The 21,149-nt window shown below is 43.7% G+C and overlaps 2 protein-coding genes and 1 non-coding gene across 12 annotated transcripts in view; 2 read left to right on the plus strand and 1 right to left on the minus strand.

Annotated features, from left to right (window-relative positions):
• Nucleotides 1-9,157, minus strand: part of MARF1 (meiosis regulator and mRNA stability factor 1) — a 41,146-nt gene extending 31,989 nt beyond the window's left edge. For 3 of the 5 annotated variants that reach the window (XM_032604985.1, XM_032604986.1, XM_032604987.1), the window contains exons 1-5: nt 9,026-9,154; nt 5,136-5,337; nt 2,310-2,993; nt 1,379-1,553; nt 72-298 (exon numbers count right to left, since the gene is read on the minus strand). In XM_032604985.1, coding sequence (XP_032460876.1) covers nt 72-298; nt 1,379-1,553; nt 2,310-2,993; nt 5,136-5,279 — 1,230 coding nt within the window. In that variant the 5' untranslated portion in view covers nt 5,280-5,337; nt 9,026-9,154. Of the gene's footprint in view, nt 1-71; nt 299-1,378; nt 1,554-2,309; nt 2,994-5,135; nt 5,338-9,025 lie in introns of all 5 variants that reach the window. The other 2 variants (XM_032604989.1, XM_032604988.1) reach the window with 2 other exon arrangements.
• LOC116741032 lies at nt 5,428-5,554 on the plus strand. Its single transcript, XR_004346010.1, has one exon. It is a non-coding gene; the product is annotated as a small nucleolar RNA SNORA25 (small nucleolar RNA).
• Nucleotides 9,158-12,964: 3,807 nt separating the features above from the next.
• The window catches only part of NDE1 (nudE neurodevelopment protein 1), a 38,210-nt gene continuing 30,025 nt past the window's right edge, over nt 12,965-21,149 (plus strand). For 4 of the 6 annotated variants that reach the window (XM_032604063.1, XM_032604068.1, XM_032604065.1 and 1 more), the window contains exons 1-2: nt 12,965-13,025; nt 20,171-20,296. In XM_032604063.1, coding sequence (XP_032459954.1) covers nt 20,214-20,296 — 83 coding nt within the window. In that variant the 5' untranslated portion in view covers nt 12,965-13,025; nt 20,171-20,213. Of the gene's footprint in view, nt 13,206-20,170; nt 20,297-21,149 lie in introns of all 6 variants that reach the window. The other 2 variants (XM_032604066.1, XM_032604064.1) reach the window with 2 other exon arrangements.

The raw sequence follows: 21,149 nt of genomic DNA on the forward strand, positions 1-21,149 counted from the left end.
AGAATTCTTAAAAAAAATCACACATGCTTATTCTTCTACCAAAATAGATAAAAATTCTTTTTTTTTTTTACCTGGCAATTATTCAGTTCTTGAATAACTTCTTTGTTTTCTTTACTGATGTCACACACACAAATGAATTCTGCTTCTCTGTGGCCTTTAAAAAACTTCTCACGAATTCTTTGTACAACTGCAGTAGCTGAGCGGCCAGAGGGGACTGAGCAATTTTCAATATCCCAAAAAACTCCAATGGGGGGTAAGTTTTCTAGCACCTGTCCGGCTAGCGCAACTTCTGGTGACCCTTAAGAAATGTTAACATTTTCAATTACAATGGTAAAAAAGAGGTAAGACATTCAAATAAAAATAACAGGTAGCTACCTCTTATTCTTAGGGGCAGGAAAATGAAATTATTGACTAATGTTAAATTTAAGGATACCAACCTCAATGGCTGGTCTAATAAGACAAACAACCCCAAGTTGCCATAGTATCTCTAAGTGATTATTCCCATTTTTCAGGAGAGAACAAATCTAAAGATCAAGTCACTTTAAGCCCACAATAAATCCATCACAAAGCATGAGGCGTTCTCACACTGACCAGTTATGCTCCTCTTAACACTAACACATAGGTGAATGGACGCAGCAGCTCTGAGACCTGACCTTCATGCTCCACCCACACTTGTCTACCGACTCAGTGTGGGAGAACAATGAAGAGGAGACGGACCGTGAAGTTGTTATCATCCTTTATTTTATTTTATTTTTAAAGCACATTTGTTTGTTTGTTTGTTTCTGGTTGCGTCGCAGGGCTTGCTGGATCTTAGTTCCCTACCCAGGGATCCAACCCGTGCCCACTGCAGTAGAAGCTCAGAGTCCTAACCACTGGACCGCCAGGGAATTCCCTTGTCCTTGATTTTAAATGATTTTTAACACTGCATTCATATCTGATTCAAGTTTTTAAAAAATGTTTTTTAAAGATAAAATATATCAATTACTTTTTGGGGAAATGATCTTAGGTTTTCAAATACTGTTTTTCATCAGCCATTACTAAATCTTTCTAAATACTAAGTATGTCTAGGGAGCATACAACCAACAAGTGTGATTATGAACCTAAGTTGACACCAAGTCCCTTCCAGCACTTATTTCTCCTAATATACTCCTCATTTTTCTATACACAGCTTCTGGTCTCAAATAGCATCAGCCCAACATTAATGGCAACTGACCTATTGGTCTATAAGGATAAAAAGATCTTTACCAAGAGATGGAAATGGAGACTCACACACAGTAGCTTTAGAACCACAAGGAATCTTTTTAAAGGTGATTAAATGCAGTGTTAGTATCAGGTATTGAAAACTAATATGCACATTTTACACCATACTGTCATTTACCAAATTTCGAAGCAGCTTTGCCTAGACTGGTCGCCAATAACAACGTGGTCTCCTTCCCTGTTCCTTTGGTTCCACAGCCATTACACAGAGGAATAGTAACAGGTGCAGTTTGAGTATTTGGAGGTGGTATATTTGGCCAGACTTTAGCAGCATCAATTATACTATTTCTTGCCGGCTGTTTTAAAATTTTTTTAAAAAGAGGAGGAGGTTTCAGATACATTATTTCAGAACCTAGAGTTACACATAACAACTGAAAACACATTCTAAGTGTTTCTCCTTTCCACCTGCTAATCTCTGATAAAACGTATTTTCAAATCACCTTTCCCAGAACTATCAGCTACCAATGCATAAACTCACTTCCAAAGTGACTTGAAATGATCAGGGAAGATATTCACATGATCAGACCTTTACATTCTGGGCCATGTGTCTGCTACGGTGGAGACCCTCAGACACACTTTACATAAAAGGAAGTAACGTCTTTACCTGAACACTGGGTGTGACTGAGACCAAGTTTCAAGTTCCCCAAATTATTACAAAGGGACAACATGCAGTTTTACAAGAATGGGTCCATGTATCAAGTGAGTGTTAGCTATAAGAAATCACAATTGTGCTCTAGCCTTTAAAGACTGAACAGAACACGAGGCTTTGCCAAGCTAGGTTCACACGTAAGAAGTAGATTTATTACAGGAGACTCTAAGAGCATAAACTAAATAATTACTCTGTACTTTTTTGAATGGTCCCCCCCATTTTACCCTTTGCTTTCTTTCAGGACCAGAAGGAGTTATGCTGATGGGGAGAAAGCCTCATCACGAAAGAGTCTTTGACCCCACTCACAAAAAAGATTTTTTTCAAGATATATCCATTAGTATTTTAAAAAAGTCATTCCTCAAACCTTAGCTGCACCCAACATAACAAATAAAAAGATACAAACCTTGTTGAGGCAGTCTTCGCAGTAAAGTGAGCCCTTTAAACAAACCGGAGGTACCACATTTAGGTGCAAAGAGTTGGTGCATAAGTGAGGCGTTAGCTCCGACTGTGAAATGTGCTCTTCCAAGTGCCCGGGAGCCCCACTTGTGAAATCAGAACAGGGGAAATAGCCAGCGGAGGAGGTGCAGCCCTGGAGAGCTGGAAACTGATGCAGCTTGTGCACATTACCATGACATGACTGGAAATGGAGCTTTCCACAACAGGGCAGGTGTTTGCAGGGAGAGAGATTACTTTCTAGACACATGCTGGGAAAGTCACTTGCAACGCTGGCCAAACTGTTCCTAGCTGAGGCACTCTGGAGTGAAGATGCAGACTGGAAAGCAAACCCTGACCCCACCTGACACGTGACTGTCCTGGTGCTTTGCGAGTCTAACAGTGCGCCTGGGGGAATCAAGCTACCAGTCCCTCCGCCACCGCCACCACCAAAACGCATTGGCGAAGTGGAGGGGTCATTAGGGCAATGGGCACAGCAGCTTACTTTGGGGACAGTTGAAAGCTGTATTTTAGGTTGCTGAAGAGAATGGATATCTGGAAGTGGGACTGCTGGAAAAAGTTTAGAGCCAGCATGAAGGGGAGATGGTACATCCTTTAATTCCACAGCAACTTTCTTGTTCTCCATGTAATCTTTCTGAGAAAAGAAAACCAGAACACAAATTAATTTTATGAGGCTAGTGACTTGGGGTTACTCACATCTGATTGCATTAAAAAATGGAAACAGTGTTCAAACCTATATACATCACTCCGTCATAACCACACAAAATCACAACCACAAAAATGGAATGGCAGCTAAAACCAGGAGCATTCTTCAGCAGGAGGTGAACATTGAAACAGACAACTAAAATTACAACTGTGTCCTTCCTGAATTTTAAGAGACTTGGGGAGAGGGTCTGTTTACATATTCAACAAGCCTGATTAACCAACCATGTCTCAGTGTCTTCCCTTTGATAACTTCCCCTTGCCTCTCAGTGTCTTCTGAAGACAAAATAGGTGGTATGAAAAACAACACAGTCATAAAAGTATTCACTAAAGACGGCTTATAAGCAAAGCGCCTTGAGGAAAATACTTAATAGTTTGTGCAGTCAGAGCTAGGTGGTTTTAGTAAGGTCCTCCAGGGGAGAAGGTATCAAGCACTACGGATGAGCTCAGCCATCTGCCCAAGTGGCCCATCCATGAATAGGTTTTAAACGTGTTGCTGATGACATTTAGCAAACCCTGGGGTATCATGACCTAAAGCCATAATGCCAACAATTATTTTGTAACCAGTGGAAAGAATTAGAGTAATTAGAAAACTATCTGGGAAAAAGATAAAAGAGAAATAGTTTGTCATATGCCTGTAACATAGACACATGAGGCTGGTATGCTTATAAAGGTTATAGCATTGCATTGGTGTCAGAGACCTGGGTTTGAAGATGATACTAAATAGTTTTATGACCTTGGGTAAGTGACTTAACCTAACCTCTTTATGCTTCAATTTTACCATCCTTCAACTGGGAACAACAGAATGGACCTACTACATTTGTTAGAAGGATAAAATTAAATAGTAAACATAAAGCACTCAGCAGAGTACCTGGCCACTGAAAGGGGATCCGACAAATCAACAACATTTATTGGCTGAGTGCAGGCACTATTAAGATGAAGGGGATGCCCTGATATAGTGATTGAGACATGCTCATCCCTTAGAGCATAGAAAGGTTCATCTGACTGCTATGATTTCAGTCCTTCTGCTATGGGAGGGTATACTAATACGGGAGAAATTTGGATTTTCAGTTACTTTTCCTAAAAGGGAGGTAATAGCAATGGTCTCACCAGCCAACAAGCAGTGTGTTCTGCCCTCTTGATAATTACAGTTCAGGCTGGAAATTAACTCACTGGCATTATGATTTATATAGATCTGGCTCTTATGGGCAGGGTTACTGTGAGTTGGTCTTCCTGAACGTACTCAATTCTGGGTACCACTGACAAAATCGAGATTCTGGATCTGTAAAGGTGACAGTGCAATTCCGTGTCCTGTGACTCTGTTAGGGCTATATCTGCCACCCCAGGACCCTGCTTGAGCTGCCAGCCCTCAGTGCAAACTGTCCCTGAGGTAAAATACTTCTGAAATAACTCCAATTACTGATGCCATGCGACAAAGGTAACTATATAATGGAAAACTGGAGAAGACAGGGAATAGATTTTTTTTAAAAGTCATTATCAATACCCTTATATAAATTCATAGTAAAGTCTCATTTAAATCCCCAGTACAATAGCAAAAAAAAAAGTGATAACGATGAAGGAAATAAAATCAGAAAACGTCAAAATCACTACAAAAAGACAAAAGAAAAAGTTCTAGACATATTTAAATATTCAAGAGAAATCTTGAACAGAAAAAGACTATCAACAAATCCTATCAATCTTTCCTTGATTTTAAGACACAAAACTCAGAAGGCTACTGTAAAACAATATCTATTTTGTACTTTCCTCCGGTCTTACTCTACAATGTGGATTTTGTCTTTGGAATCTGTGACGTTAATGAGAAACAAATCTTTCCAAAATTTTAACATCAAATATTTAAAGCATCTATTGTTACTTAGTGTGTAAGTACAGGAGTTAAAAAATTGTGCCTTCATTGAGTCAGGAATTACAATAATGTGCTACAAGGAGTAATATAAGCAGGATGCAAGAGAAAATTTAGCACAGACTCCAGGGAGAGAGACTGAACCAGACCAAATGGATCTCTCATCTATTTGCATTAAGAATTTGCTATGTCCTTAGTCTTGCACATAGTTACCGTTTGGGGACTAAGTGGCAACGTTTGCTCAGGACGAGAAAAGCAATTTGAGAATTTCCAAAGCCATGGCTTAGCATCATTATCTTGTTGAAGCCATCCAAGTGTTCTACTGCAGGAGTTCTCAGTTCCGTTTCCTTCCATCATACAGCCATACAAAGTGGTTCAACATTCTTTCATCTTTCTTTTCTTTCATTCTTCCACCCTGTTAAGAATGAGATCTAAATATTATTTATTTGCATAAGTACAAATTTTATTACTGAAATCTGAGACTACAACTATATTTATGGTGTATAGGTCATTGCAAAGAGGGCTGATGGGACCAAATCCAGGAACTCTTAATGCTGTGACCAAAGACTGAGTTTTCCATAGGATGTAACAGCCACTCAGTGGTGCTATGTTTTCCTGATGGAGACACAAGATTTAGCCACTCATATCCAGGATTAGTGATGTGGGAAAGTAAAAATAAATGTAAATGTCTTCCAAGTTAAGAAAAAAAAATTATGGTGCAATGGCTCCCAACAAGTCAGATCTTAAGGAACACAAGTAGAATAGCTATCAAAACATATTACACCTTACTAAAATTGGTAAACTTGGTTGACTATTTATGCTTGAACCCTAACTACATCAACCTGATTTTTTAAAAAGTCTATCATCTTCCATTCCTTACGTTTCATAGGTCTTCAAACAAAAATGAACTCTGGACGAGCCCTATTTCTTTTCAGCCATGCTTGAGAGAAGTAGCCACATCTTGGACACCTGCATAACTGGGAGAGAAACCTCTCCTCTTCACTTGGCTGGAGGCAAGCTCCTCCAGCCCACAGCAGATGTTTTCTATATAATATTTCTTAATTCTTCTCGACTATCCCTCACTAAACACTCTACTTGGGAGATTCAAAAAGTTAACAGAAGACAGCATATAATTTGAGTAAAAGAACAACCACATGTCCTCATTCCCAATTATGTAAGATCGTGAAATTGATTTCAGAGCAATCTATCCCACTGTGTCTTTGATATGAGTATTGAAGGTCCAAATTAAGTGACCTCTGTGGTCTTTGAATTTGATTCGGCTACAAAACAAGTCGAACCAACCTCTTAGTTTACTTGTTATGAAAGTGGAATCTGCTATACCACCAAAAATCTAACAGAGAAATCTCAAGTCCCAGATGTGCTCTTATCTACTCCAGAGCAACAACACTCTACAAGTCTTAAATGATACGATAAAAGCAGATCCAATCAGTAGTAGCCATTGGACACAGAGGCGGCCTGCCAGTGGTAAGGACAAGGAAGTCTCATTTCCAAGCCCTCGCCACCATGCCCCAACCACCTCCTACTCTTACTGACAATGGCCATTTTAAGGTTATTAATTTATCTTTCAGAAATTTCTGGGCATATAGAGAAGAATTTCTTTTAGCTATCTCCCTGATAAGATGCTCTTTTCAAGAGATTTCAACATCTACATAGTCCAATGAGGGGAGAGATGACTATATAAGCACTATGTCTAAGATACAGGAAAACCAATCACAAAAAGCAGGGGTAGGCAAACTACTGCCTAAAACTATAGCCAAAACCGGCCCACTAATTGTATTTAAATGGCCTGCGAACTAAGAATGTGTTTCACATTTTTTAATTCTTGGGAGAAATCAAAACAATATTTTGTGACAAAGCTACATGAAATTCAGATTTCGGTGTCTACGACTAGTTGTATTTGAAACACAGCCAAGCTTATTGAAGTCCTATGGCTATGTTTGCACTACAACTGCAGAGTTAATTATTTGCAACAGAGACTGTAGATCATATACCTACAGAGCCAAAAATATTTACTATTTGGCCCTTATGTAGAAGCTACAAAACTTTATTAAGTTTCAGTTTCTTCCTCAGTCAAGTGTGCCTAATTTCTCCCCTGCCCACCTCAAAGCATTACTATGGGGGAAAAAAATCAGATAAAAGATGCCACCATCTGTTTGTCTTCACCGCTGTATGGCTTGTGCCAAGCACGGGGCTCCTACATAGTATATACTAAGGAAATATTTGTTGAATGAGGGAATGAATAAAGCAGCTATTTACCTACAAAAACTGGAGCTAATGTGGAGACAGAGATGGAGTTAACTGCCACAATGATAGTAAATTATGGTACTTGTTCTTCCTATTAAATACAGACCTCATATACCCTATCTTCTCTCTAGAGCCTAAGAATTTGTGATGTTCACGACATACACAACTTCAACATGCTCTCTCAAGCCCCTTCAAGGCCAATCCTGAAAGTGAGCTAAGGTGTCAAGTAAAATACAGTTTACAAAGCTTTTTTGTTTAACATTATTTATTTCCTCATTCAGCAAATATTTACTTAGTATCTACTATGTAGTAAGCCTGTGCTTGGCACAAGGCATACAATGAAGGAAACAACCAGACACTGCAATCCATTTATGTCATCTTTTTTCCCACAGTAAATCTGTGAGAAAGACAAGGGAGAAATTAGCCACATTTTTACAGAGGAGAAACAGAAGTTAAATGAAATTATGTAACTTGACCAATATCACACAATAGAAAGGGAAAAGAACCAGGCTTGTCCACCTCTTTCTATCACACCAAGGTACCTCTGGTATCGCTCAACACGAGCAACAGAAAGTATAAACGTATTAGCTTGTTAGTGGCCTGCACCCCGAAGTTTTCCTAAATATTCCTGGGAATTACATGATGTAATTCAGGTATTCAAAGCAAGTTCTGTTTGATTTGAGTGGAAGTCTCACTTCCGCCATTATCTCTCAGTCTTTGAGCAATTCAGATAGTGGTTGAGAGCCCAGACTGTGACATCAGACTGTCCTCCTATCAATCCCCAATTCTGCCGCTTCCTATCTGTGCAGCTTTGGACAACGCGCAACCTCTCTGAACCTCAGATCCCATCTGTAAAATGGGCCTGATGGTAATAGTAGCACCTTCATAGGTTGTTGTTTGTATTAAATGAGACAAAGTAGAAAATTTAGCAGTGGCCTTCTCTCAACACCCAATCTAGTCCTCAACACCCCACATCACCGCATCCCATTCCTGGGTATTTCTGTTGTTTTTCACAGTTCTTCTTCCTAAAATTATCTTAGTTGCTTGCTTTTTTATTATCTGTCTCCCCCACGTAAATATAAACTCCATGGTAGTACATATGGATCATGTTTTCTTATTCATTATTGTATCTCCTGCACCTAGCACAGTGTCTGGCACCCACCAACAACTGGTGAATGAATGCAAAGTTCAATAAATGCCTCAGAAGCCCATTTAGGTTTCAGTTTCCCTGTATGCAAAACAGAATATTTATGCTCAGAGATGTTAGAAAGTGCAAAAGATGTAACTTGAAAGCTCTAGGTGCTTTCCCTGGCACAGAAAGGTGCCAGGGAAACTCTAAAAGGTGTATCACAGTGTCGCAGTACAATTATTGGGAGTGGTTCAAGTCCTAAGACAACTCAACGCTCAGTCAAGCCAGAGGCTACACCCTAGGGAGTGCTGATAGACCGAGGAGGGTGCAAAACGCTGGGGGGCGGGAGGGTTGCAAAAACACCAGCTGTTCTCTTCCTCTCTTAAACTTCCAACAAGAAGGGTTGCTCTCCACACCTGGAGGGCCCCAAAGGGAGAAAGGAGACAAGTGTGGGCAGGGAGCCAAACACCCCCAAAGGGCAGCAGAGGCGCTGCAATGACAGTCGTGAATTGACCCGAAAGGGAGACAACTCGAACCTGTAGCGGGGGCTTGCCCGGTGGGTCACATTCCTTCCCCTCATACCAGCCAACCTCCCCCACCCCCGCCGGCAACAGGCAAAAGGAGGGGACGCTCTCCCCCTCTCCAGCCTGGTGGCCCCAGAGCACTGGACGCGTCGGGGACTACTTCCCAGCGCTGCCAGCAAACTCACCTCAGCCGCCAGCTCCACCTCCGCTCACATTCCGGCCCCACCGCCTTCCCCCCACCCCCCCCAGGCCCTTTGTTTTGATTCCCGACTCCGCAGCTCCCGCCGCCGCCGCCAAGCGCACCCTCCACTTCCGCTTCCGCACCGCACCGCCCCTGTCGCAAAACCGACGCCCTTCTCTCCTCCCTGCCTCCGCCCCTTCCTCCGCCCCTCCCCCGCCGCCGCGTCCTCCCCGCGCGGGGCGTGCTGGGAACCCCGGGGGGGGCGGGGCCTCGCGGCCCTGCAGCCTCGTCAGGCTCAGTCCCCTCCCGATAAACCCCTAAATAGGGACCTTCCCGGGGGCCTACCCCGGCATTTTTGGCGAAAACCAACAGTTTAAGAAAGCCTTGCCGCTGGCTTATCGTTGTGGCGTGGGAAGGAACCTGAAAGCGGAGATTTAGGGTGCTTGTGAGGTGGAACCCGGGGAAAAAATCTGCGAACCGGGATTTGTCACCGTTCAGCTCTTTCGGGCTTTTGAGGGAAGGCGACTTAAAAGGGATTTTGATGAAAAACCTGATCGTTTTGGCTTTTTTTCTCTCTTACTCTTGTCACGTGATGACCCTACTTTTTTTTTTTTTTTAAATTAAATGACGCATATTTGCTACAGCATCCTTCATCTAGTGCAACCTAGCGGCGAGTGGAGAAAAAAATAACTGCCAACTGGGCTGCCCGCGAGGTCCTTCGGGCCGGCAGGGCGCCTCGAGAAGTTGTGATCCAGCTGGCAAAAAGAAAGCCTGTGCCAAGACTAGGCTGGATTTTGTCACCAACAATTAAGAGGTCCTCGTGACTTAAGTAAGAAAACGTGATTTTTTTAAGTCCTGGTCCAAAGCTCGTTGCAAATGATTACAACTTTTCCAGTGCCCACTTAGGTGAGCAAAAAGGAGACTTTATAGTTGCAAAAGCCATGTGAAGCCAATAACAGCTTGTGTTTTTGGTGACTAGATTTGCCATGTTTGGGGTTTTTTGGTTTTGGGGGGTTTTTGTTTTGGGTTTTTTTGCTTCAGATTCTTTACTTATATTTGAAATTTTTTTTTAATTGTTTTTAAGTAGGCACAACGGACATTTCTGAAACTACCAGCTACTCACTATTTCCTGTTGCAAATTGGGAGAAAAACAAAGCATATATATTTTAAATCTAGACAGTTTACGATGCAATAGCCGAATGCTACGTAAAAGATTATTTCTGAAGTTTGCTAAGAAACAGGTTAACTTTGCATAAGGATCAGCAAGTAAAAATTGCCAAAAGAGAACTTTTTTCCCCCTGAAGTCTGTACTGTGAGGCAACTTCATGAGGCAATCCACATTAAGTGGGGGAGATTTCAGGGGAAGCTGATACATCCCTGTAGACGTCCTTGTAGACAGGTATTGTGGAGGGCAAGATCAAACACATAGCTGAAGAACCCTTTGTGCTTGTATTCCATTTCCAGAAGGCAGATGACAAGTCCACACATCATCTGCCTGCTTAGGTATTTATTACTGCTGAGTAAATCTTCATTGTGTCTGTGTGTGGTAGTATTCTCCAAGTGGGAATTAGAACAGATGAAAAGCAACCCTGTTTCTAGCGTTTTGTTTTTTTCACAGTACCAAAAAATATGCTTCTCTTTAGAGATTTTTTTCTCTCCTTTTCATTCTAGTTGAGTATCTCTGAACACAGACAGTACTAACTAAAAATATAAAAAGGAAACAAAATAATTGTGGATTTTAAAATTGCTTTTTAAAAAAGGTTGTAGCCATAAAATAAAGATCAGACACATTTTGTTTGACATTGCTTGGCATTCTTTCAAGTCCAGAGCTGTGCCTGGTGTCAGTAAGTAAATGCAGTAAATAAAAATGTTATCAATCATACTAAATGGAAGGCTAATGAAAAGTTTAGTGTTTTGAAATAATAAATTATGATGGTAGAATTTAAGCAAGAGAAACCCAACTTTCTGCTCATTAATATCTGAAAGCTACAAGGAAAACAAATTGAATAGAGAGAAAAAAGTTTTAAAGTATACCAAAATTTCCCTTTCATTTTTTTAAGGTTTTATCCAATAACAAACCCATTTACCTAAACACCTATTCCTGAAGAGGAGTTTAATGATAATCATTTCAATATCTTCTCCCTTTTATTTTTAATGGAAAAATGAAGGAAATTGAAAATCAACTGGTTTAAATGATTTAATGTCATGTAGTCAGTACTGATAGCTCATCAACTTGTGGTTCAGTTTATCTTTAAACTGGGGTGATTATTCTCTGCCCAGAAACCTCACAGAAAGGTGAGGCTCTGGAAAGTGTCAAGGGCGTGCAAATGATTTATTAGCATTTGGGGCCAGGATGGAAGTTTCCTAAAAGACACTTTGATACTTAACCCCGTTGATGTAAGTGGTAGTTCCCTTTTGCATCTCTGAGCTTCTTTCAGGAAGTAGCAAGGAGTCGAAGTAGAATTAAAGGTCATTCTTAACCATGGCAGGGATGCAGGAGGGATTCTATGACTGGTTGGGGGCCTCAAAGCAGCTAAGATCTCTGCCTGTAGCATTGTGCTGAAGAGCACCAGTGTAGGAGTCAAACAGACCCAGCTTTGAAGTCTGATTTGTTGTTTATTAATTGTGAAACCTTGGGCAATGCATTTAACTTCCTGCACCCTTTTCTCAGCTTTAAAACGAGGACCATAAAAGTGCTTTCCTGTGGTTCTCATCATCTGGGTCTCAGCTCCATTGTCACCTGGTAGAGTGGCTTTCCCTGACATTCTATCTGCAGGGACCCCTCCCCAGCCCCTTTCTATCATATGACCTTGCTTTAGTCATAGCACTTATTAGCATCTGACATTATTTCACTGTTTCTGTTTGCTGATTTAGTGTCCTTTTAGTACTATAAGCCCTTTGAGGACAGGTGTCTTGTCTGACATTTATTTTGATATAAGTGAGTGTTCAATAAATATTCGTTGGTGAACATCAAGAAGTTAGCATTATGCCTGACCTAGATAACCAATTGAAAAATCACGATCACTACATAGATTGTACTTAACTATGTGCTTAGGCACTGTCCTAAACGTTTTGCAAATGCCAAGTTGACTCATTTCGTCTCTGCATAACCCCATTTTATAGATGAGTAAAGTAAGTCACAGAGAGAATAACTTGCCCAAGATCACACAGCTACTAAGGGACAGAGCAAGGATTCAAAGCCAGCCTCGAAAACAAACTCCTGTAAAGGAGTTTTGCTGCCTTTGAAGAAGAAGATAATGATGTGAAAATTGTTATATTGGTTGTGGGACTTCCCTGGCAGTCCAGTGATTAAGACTTTGCCTTCCAATGCAGGGAGCGTGTGGGTTCCGGGTTGGGGTTCCATCCCTGGTGGGGGAGCTAAGATTCCCACATGCCTCCCAGCCAAAAAACCGAACATAACATAGAAGCAATATTATAACACATTCAATAAAGATGTTAAAAATGGTCCACATCAAAAGGTCTTAAAAAAAAAGAAAATTTTATATTGGTTGTAAAGTTGTGAGGAGGACCTGGGGCATTGCTTATCCTCACTGGACCTAGATCTTTGTCCTTCTATCTGCTTTGGGGAAAAGCCAAGAACAGGAAAATGCAACCGCTGTCAAGGGGAGCGAGTCATATTTTCTTGAAGTGCGTGGCCCGCAAATCCCAGCCCGTTCCCCCGGTGTCCAGGGAACACCCTTTAGCCTCCAAGGCGGGCCAGAACCCTGCCCAGCAGCGGGAGCCTCCCAGGGCCCCTCCCGCCAGCCCGCCCAGGGCCGCCGCGTGGCCATGCCGCGCCCGGGCCCTGGGAAAAAAGTTTCCAAAAGGCGCTGCTCGGCGCTGATTGGCCGAGGCAGACGCGGTCCCGTGGCGCGGCAGCCAATGGGCGGCGCCGGCCGCGGGCGCGGGCGCGGGGGCGGGCGCGGGGGCGGGGGCTGGAAGCCCGGGGCGCACCGCCCCCAGCCGCTGCCGTCGCCGTCGCGGTTCCTCACAGCCGGAGCCGGGTAAGTGCGGAGCTGCGGCCCCCGGGGTGGGGACTTCTCGGGGGCTGCCAGCGCCGTCGCCACCGCCACGGCCGCCGGGAAACTCTTCTGCCCGCCCCGGCGCCCGCCACGCTCTCGGGACCCCGGGCCGCCGCCGTGCAGGGGCCCTGGCGCGCCCCTCACTTGCGCGTCGCTTCCCAGGTGCTGGGCTCGAAAATCGCGCTTCCCTGGAGCCTGCCTTCTTAACTTTGTGCCTTCACACCCTCGTGTCCCTCGCGCCTGGTTCCTCACCCTTGCCAGCTTTCTTTCTCTTTCTGCGCTCGCCTCTCTCCGACCCCGCTGCCCTCCCCTCCGTCCTAGACTTCCTCGGTCCTTCTGCTCTCCACGTCCCGGGTCCCCGCGGCCCGGCCACTCTGCCCTCCTGTTCCCTCCCACCCCGACTCCCCTGGTCTCCCTTCTCGCTCATTTTTCTGCCCTTCAGTCCTCGCCATTGCCTTCTGCTGCCCCCCACCGCCCCTCATTCCTCGTAGCCCCCCTCCCGCCCACGTCCCCACCCACCTCCACCCTCGGTGCAGGCCTCTTTCCAAAAACCTCCCTCCTCCTTGGCACTTCCCTCCCTTTGGGAACGTGTTTGGAACGGTCTTCCTCCCTTCGCTTTCCTCAGATCTCTGTTGCAGGACGGTTCAGATTTCCCCTGACAGCACTTTGGGGAAGGATTGGATAAAGGATGAAAACGCTTATTTTACAGCTTGAATGCGGTGGCTGGGCTCACCTGCCTCTCTGAGGTCATAGGAAACCCCGCCATCACCTTGATACTGCTTTTTGGGGAAGCTACATTGTCTTCTCCAGTCATCTCAAGTTCGCTGTCTCCCGAGGGCTCGACCTTCCCGGATTTCTTTGTCCAGGGTTTTATCATGTTGTGCCCCTCTCTACCTTTAGGCCCCTTTTAACTTCCTTTCTAAAGAAACGACCTTTGCAGCACGCGCCGGACAGAAATTTCTCATTTTCTATGCGAGTTTTGTTTATGTATTCTAGGATAGGATGGCATTTTAGGACATGGGTAAGGTACTTTGAAGAGTAATTGGATCCCAGCGACTCCCAGAGCCCCTTGTTATCTGACCCCAGCGTTGGTATTTAACCATTTTTGAAATTTAAAAATGTAGATGATCTGTGCTCCTGAAGTGTCAGAGGCCTCTGATTGGTATATTTCATCCCATTTGGTTAATAGTTTCTTAACTTGGCTTATTCTGTTAGGATGTGATTTTTGTTTCCAGAGTGTGTTCTTTTGCTTTAGAACGTGTGAGCCCAGAGAGATTACACTCCGCTTCCTCACAAGATAATTCCCTAACACGAGCATGCCTGCATGTGGAAAGTTTGTGCCTGCAACTGGTACTATGTTTGCACCTAGTCCTGACATAGGTGCTTTGTGTTTGCCTCGCTTAGCAGTGCCCAGCACTTAGTAGGTGTTGGGAAATGTTTGAAAAGGAGCAGAGGAGGGGAATGCCTCCGTAGGAAAAGCTCCTTCCTTGGCCTCTTGGTTCAAGAAAATAAAAATTATCCTTGGACAGGATAATTTGTTTTCTTTTTGTCCAAGTTTAAGCTTCTTAAAATTTCAAAAGCAATATGTGCTTACTGCAAAAAACAATATATATCTTAGAGAAGTGTCAGGTACAGGTTCGAACCTCAGTGTCTGCCTTACCCCCATACTGGTATATCCTTACAGACTCTTCTATTTGTATACGCAGAGTGAGATACATTTGCAAACAAAAATGACACTTTCTTAACATATCATAAACTTTCTTCCATATCAGTACATTTACTACTTTTTTTTTTTTTTTTTTGTGGTACGCGGGCCTCTCACTGTTGTGGCCTCTCCCGTTGCGGAGCACAGGCTCCGGACGCACAGGTTCAGCGGCTGTGGCTCACGGGCCTAGCCGCTCCGTGGCGTGTGGGATCTTCCCGGACCGGGGCACGAATCCGTGTCCCCTGCATCGGCAGGCGGACTCTCAACCACTGTGCCACCAGGGAAGCCCAGTATATTTACTTCTTAACTGCACCATTTTCTGATCAGTCCTCTGTCAACAGTTAAGTTCCTCCAGTTTTCCCCTCAGTCAATGATGGTGTACACCCTTGAGCATATGTCCTTGCATGCCTAGTGAGGTATTCTGGTAGCTAGATCATAACAGACTTTGAAAGCACCGAAACAGAAGTCAGACCTGCTGACTCTTGACTGATTTTGCCCCAGTAATGTCACTTCTGCAAAATGCAAAGCCTGCGTCATAACGTAGAAGCCGTGGGAGCATGTGCCAGCCTCTGGCAGTTTCTTTCTTTTTCTCCCTTTCCCTTCTGCTCTTCCATGTGTTTTGATTGGGAGGGATTGGAGTTGGGGTGGAGAAGGGCCGTTAATTCCTGATGGTTTATATGTGTGTGTTGCTCCTGACCAGCTGTGCTGGCTTTCTTCACTCAGAGGAGAGCTGAGAAAGGCTTTGTTTTTTCTAGAGTTTTGAAATCAAAGGTGTGTGTCTCAAGTGTGTTTTCAGACTTTCCTGTTAGGTTTGATCATGGAAAATAGCCGCCCCCCCAAAACTTGCTGAAACACTTTTGTAAGAGTAATAGATCTAAGTTATCCAAAATAGAAAATAAGTACTTACTGGACCACTTGATCCCAGTTTTTGCATGCTGTAGCACATACATTTGAGGTACCCATCAGGTTTGTCCACAGAGCTACTGGGGCATGACGGCATGATGGTGTATTGAGAACGCAAGTTAGGAAGACATATCCCTGTGGCTCGGATGCAATAAATGCATGCAGTATCCACTTTTAAGATAGTGGGTACAAAGTTGTGTATGCTGTGACCAAGCATTAACACCTGCCTGACACAGTGCCTTTCAAAAGACTGCATGGACCAAAGATTGAAACTGACCTCCAGTCTATTGGCAACCCCAGGGAGATCTGGAATTTGAATTCAAAGACTCCCTTGCACTTGGGTGTGGTTTGCCACTGTGTTGCACCTATGCAGAAGGCCAAGGCATACGATGTTTCTGCTTTAGCTTCCTAAGAAACCAGGTGATTGCCTTGCCTACCTACCCCTTACAGTTAAACAGCTTAAAGAGGGTCAAGTTGTTTGGAAGTAATGTATTAAATGCCTAACACACCACAAATAGAAGGTGATGATAAAATTTAGTAAATAATGCTGGAAAAGGGGAACCTTTGCCAGTTGTCTTACCTGCTATCTGTGGCAGGGAGTAATGCACATTAGAACTTTCTGAGACATTTTCAAATGGCCAAAAAAAAAAAAAGTCAGGTTTTTAAGTATGCTGTTTCATAAGAAAGTGAGGTTCAGCTGTTACTTCTTTCCTCTTAGCCTCTAGCATAGTTTTTCTCTTCCCTAGGGGTGTTTTTAAAATGCAGGGGCTGTAATTAGAGTCACAGTGGAAGCGCCTCCTAAAACATCTCAATTTCATTTCTTTACTGAGGCTTAAGTTATAAGCCTCACTGGCTGTGATAAAGAGCCCTTTTCTAAAACTCATCTGTCGTAAGATTGCAGGATGAAGGTTATTAAACTCCAGTAACTGTATCCGATACTCCTTATCATGTACACCTGGGGAGGGGGTAGTTTCCAACATGGCACCCTGTCCTCCAGCCCCTTCCCGTTAATGAGATGCCACTCAGGTGCTGAGGGAGAAAGGTTTTCCCCATCCTGTTAAGTATCTTAGGGATTTACAGAAGTAAACTATAAACTAGCCTGCAGAGGGTCTCTTGCTTCTTTTCCTTAACCTCACATCCCCTTCCAGCGAGTGGCTAGCCTCTATCTTTCCCTGTGTTCGTTCCTTCCACAGGCATTTATCGAAAGCCTGTTATATGCCAGGCACTGTTCAAGGAATTGGGAATAAAAAAGTAAGATGGTGAAGGTCCCTGTGCTCAAAACTGACATACCAGCGGGGGAAGATAAAACAAAAACAAAACTCATAAAGTGATGAAATAAAACAAAGCAGGGGTTAATATGACAGTGAAGGGCTGGAGGAGGTATTTGGTGGGATGTTCAGATAAGGTCTCTCTGGGGAAGACAGTTCAGCTGTGATCTGAACAGCAAGAAGGAAATCTGCTAGCAGAGATCTGAGGGAGGAGCATTCCAGGCAGAGAAAACAGCCAGTTCAAAGACCCTGAGTGGGAGCAAGCTTGGTGTGTTCAAGGAACAGAAAGAAGGCAGTGTGGCTGCAGCGTAAGCGAGTGAGGGGTAGGGCTGTAGGAAATGTTTAGAGAAGTAGGCAGGGACTCATGACGTTGAACTTGGACGTGATCTGTTTCCAAACATCAGGAAAAGTCCGTGTACATTCATTTTTCCTAGTTCCTCACTTTCTCACCCTCCTGTACACAGAATTCCTCCCATACCGTGCATTTGAGACTGTCCTCAATATGATCATCAATGGCCACACAGTTACAGTTGCATGGGCTCTGGTCTCTTAACGCTATAGACATTGGTTTGGTGACCCCATACTAGATGAGCTCTGGGCTCATTAGAGCTTGCGGCTTGAGCAAGGATTACCAGAATTAGGTTTACCCTTACCTGTCACCACGGTAATTACTGTTATTTACACTCTAGGTGCTCTATCCTTTGTACTTTCAGCAAACAAGATCTTTCACTCCAAATGTTAATTAGGCCTCTCTTGTAGCAGAAATCCAGACCTAACTGGTCCAACCAAGAAAGGGAATTGATTATCTCTCCTAATCTTAAATCAGGAATAACTGGACCCAGGTGTCCGAATGATATTGTCAGGACCCAGTCTCTCCACTTCTTGGCCCTGCTTTCCTTTGTTTTGGCTTCATTCTCAGGCAGGCTCCTCCCTTGTGATAGCAAGATGACCACCACGAACCCTAATGGAAAGAGTTTCTTCTCCCTCCCCCTCGGGCTTTATGGAGATATAATTGACATATAACGTTGTGTAAGTTTAAGGTGTAGCATGTGATGGTTTGAGCCGTATATTTTGTGAAATAATTACTACAGTAAGGTTAGTTAACAACTCCAGAGAGTTTCTTTCTTGATAGCTCTGTGAAAGGCCTGGGCCTGGACACTCATTGGCTCAGCTTGGGTTATGTGCACCCCTGAGCCAATCATTGGCTCAGTTTGGATTAGGCTGATCCTTGTCATTGGTTCAGCTTGGGTTAGGCCCACCTCTGAGCCCGCTACCGATTATGCTGGCGGTATGAGTAGTCACATGCCTTCTCCCAGATGCAGAAGATGATGTCAAGTCCATCTGAGCCCCATGGAAGGAGTGTAGAATTGGTTTCCCCAAGGGAATGTTGGGGTGCTGTTACAGAAAGATGGAAGAAGGAATGATGGACTGGAAAAAAAAATCAAATTAACAATTTTCTACTCCATCCAGCTTCTCTGCTTTAGTCAAGCTTTCAGAGAAGCTCTGTTCCCCAGAAGGGAGTGGGTGGGGACGTGGCATGTTTTCTCTGAATTAGGGAAGGGAGAGAAATTTGGAGGAAGTGGTGTGAATACAGGTCCTAACAAATGTAGAGTTATCAGTAAGTACTGTGCTCGGATGTAGGTATCATTGTTCAGTTTCTACCAGGGATAAAGAAGTTGGTGATTGTGTCCATGTCAGCACTGACATATTTAGTGGAATTATTTGTATATTTAGCCAGATACACAGCTTGTTAGTTATGTCTTGCAGATTGAGGGGTTGTGTTCATTCTGTTGTCCCCAGAGACAGAACCATGAGCTAGCTTGAGGGGAAGAAGGGACTTTGGAGAGATCTCATTTGGATTCCTAATGACCTTTTGACAAGCTCAGAGTCTTAAATAAATTGAGAAAATAAGCTGTTACATTGAGAGGCTTTATCAGCCGGGAGTCCATAGACTGATAACTGTTAATAGAAATTTGTTCCCTAACCTCTGCTCTGGATAGCTCTGAATCCTGAGTCCAGGCCCTTATCATCACTTCCCTCTGGCTACTGTCTAATGTGTCTCCTTTTCTTCTCATACCCAGTTCTCCAAAATCCCACCTACTTCCTCTTCCTCACCTCCTAGTTACTCCTCCACCCTGTTTATCCCTCCTCCCTGTGTTGAAACCATTCTTGCCCACATCACCAGTGACCGGCATTTTGCCAAGTCTTGTGGGTGGATATTTCCCAGTCCTTACCTTACCAGCTTCTCTGTTGCATCTTGGATATTGTGGAACATTCTCTTTTTTCCCCTTGAAACCATCTACTCCCGGGACAGCTCACTCTTCTGGTTCTCATCTCTCTCACTTGTTTCTCTGTCTCTGATCACTGTTTCTCTTCCCAGCTTTCAGACACTGACACTCCTCAGAGATCCATAAATAGTTCTCAGTCAATTATCTCGTGGTTCTGTCACAAGAAAAAAGGAAGAACCAGCTACAAACTCATGATTCTTAGATTTGTATTGTTAGCCTGGACTTCACCCCGAGTTTCAGATCCAGTGTTGCATCTCGGTGTATCACAGGCATGTCCAATTAAAAATGTCCCGAGCTGGGTTCAGTATCCCCTCACCCTAAAGACTTTTCCTTCTGATTCTCTGTCTCTGGTGATGGGGATGGCGGTGGCACCTGGTTGCCTAAGTTGGAACCTGTGAGACATCCTCCCCTCTCCTCCCCTCCCCCCACAAATGTAATAAATCAGCAAGTCCTGGTAGGTTTTTTTTTTTAGTACATTTATTTATTTTTGGCTGCGTTGGGTCTTCTTTGCTGCACGCGGGCTTTCTCTAGTTGTGGCGAGTTTAGTTTCCTTGCGTGGGCTTCTCATTGCGGTGGCTTCTCTTGTTGTGGAGCACGGGCTCTAGGCGCGCGGGCTTCAGTAGTTGTGGCTCACGGGCTGTAGAATGCAGGCTCAGTAGTTGTGGCGCACGGGCTTATTTGCTCCGCAGCATGTGGGATCTTCCCGGACCAGGGCTTGAACCTGCATCCCCTGCATTGGCAGGCAGATTCTTAACCACTGCGCCACCAGGGAAGCCCACTGGTAGGTTTATCCATGGAATGTAATGTGTAGGTGGGCTGTATTTTGTCTGGGTTTAGTTTTAGTTTTTTGGCAATGTTTTTTGCCACATTTAATCCAACATAAAGTCTAGGAATTTTTTTTCCCCATTAAAGATCAGCTGTTTAACCAGATGTGGGTAATAATTTTAAAACTTTCTCTTCTAGACATCATGAGACAAGAATAGTAATCTTTTCCCCTGTTTTCACAATGGAGGACTCGGGCAAGACTTTCAGCTCCGAGGAGGAAGAAGCTAACTATTGGAAAAACCTGGCTATGACCTACAAGCAGAGGTCAGTTCTCCAAAGTTCACCTTGCTTTTTCTTCCCATAGTGATGGCAGCAACCATTTATTGTGGGCCTACTATGTGCCAGGCACTGTGAAGGGCTTAACATACATCATCTCAGTTAAATCTCAGCACTGTTCCATGGAGAAACCATTCTCACCCCATTTTACAAATGAGGAAGCTGAGACTCAGTGAAAGCAAGTCAACTTGCCCAAGGTCAGACAGCCAGGGGAATAGCAGAGCTGGAATTTGAACCCCAAAGCCTAGGGTCCAAAGCAAACGGCTGTGCTACTTCCCAGCTTATTTTCTGGCAGGGTTTTATTAGCTCCTGGATGCCGTATCTGGTCTGCCCTTCGTGTGTGGGGAAAGAACTCCCTATGCCTAGCAAAATGGGTTGTTACAGTTTTTTAAATTTGAAACCAGTGTTTCAGTGCCCATATCTGGGAGCTGTGTGTGTGTGTGTGTGTGTGTGTGTGTGTGTGTGTGTGTGTTTAACGTTGTTTCTTTTTATTTCTCATGGACTCTTGTAATCTACCCAGGGAGGTCTTATTCCGGCTCCTCTAATTTCTTTATTCTTAGTTTGATTTAAAGAGAATTTAGGCTTGGTGTTAAAAAAAAAAAAAGATATCCCTTGACTTTTAAGGATTGAGAAGGTAGAATTGGGTGTTTGGGATATGGGGCAGGGACTCATGATAGTGGTGTGATAAGTGAGCATTTGTATTATGTCCAGTTTCTACTTGCAAATAAATCAGAGAATACACAATCCAAAGTGTGCTTACTACATGTTGGGCTCCAAAAAGTACAAGTGGAATGAATGCGTGGAGAGTGAATTGGTTAAGAAAGGGCTATGGAGTCAGGCA

The sequence above is a fragment of the Phocoena sinus genome, chromosome 15 (assembly GCF_008692025.1).
Source record: "Phocoena sinus isolate mPhoSin1 chromosome 15, mPhoSin1.pri, whole genome shotgun sequence".
Classification (NCBI taxonomy): domain Eukaryota; kingdom Metazoa; phylum Chordata; class Mammalia; order Artiodactyla; family Phocoenidae; genus Phocoena; species Phocoena sinus.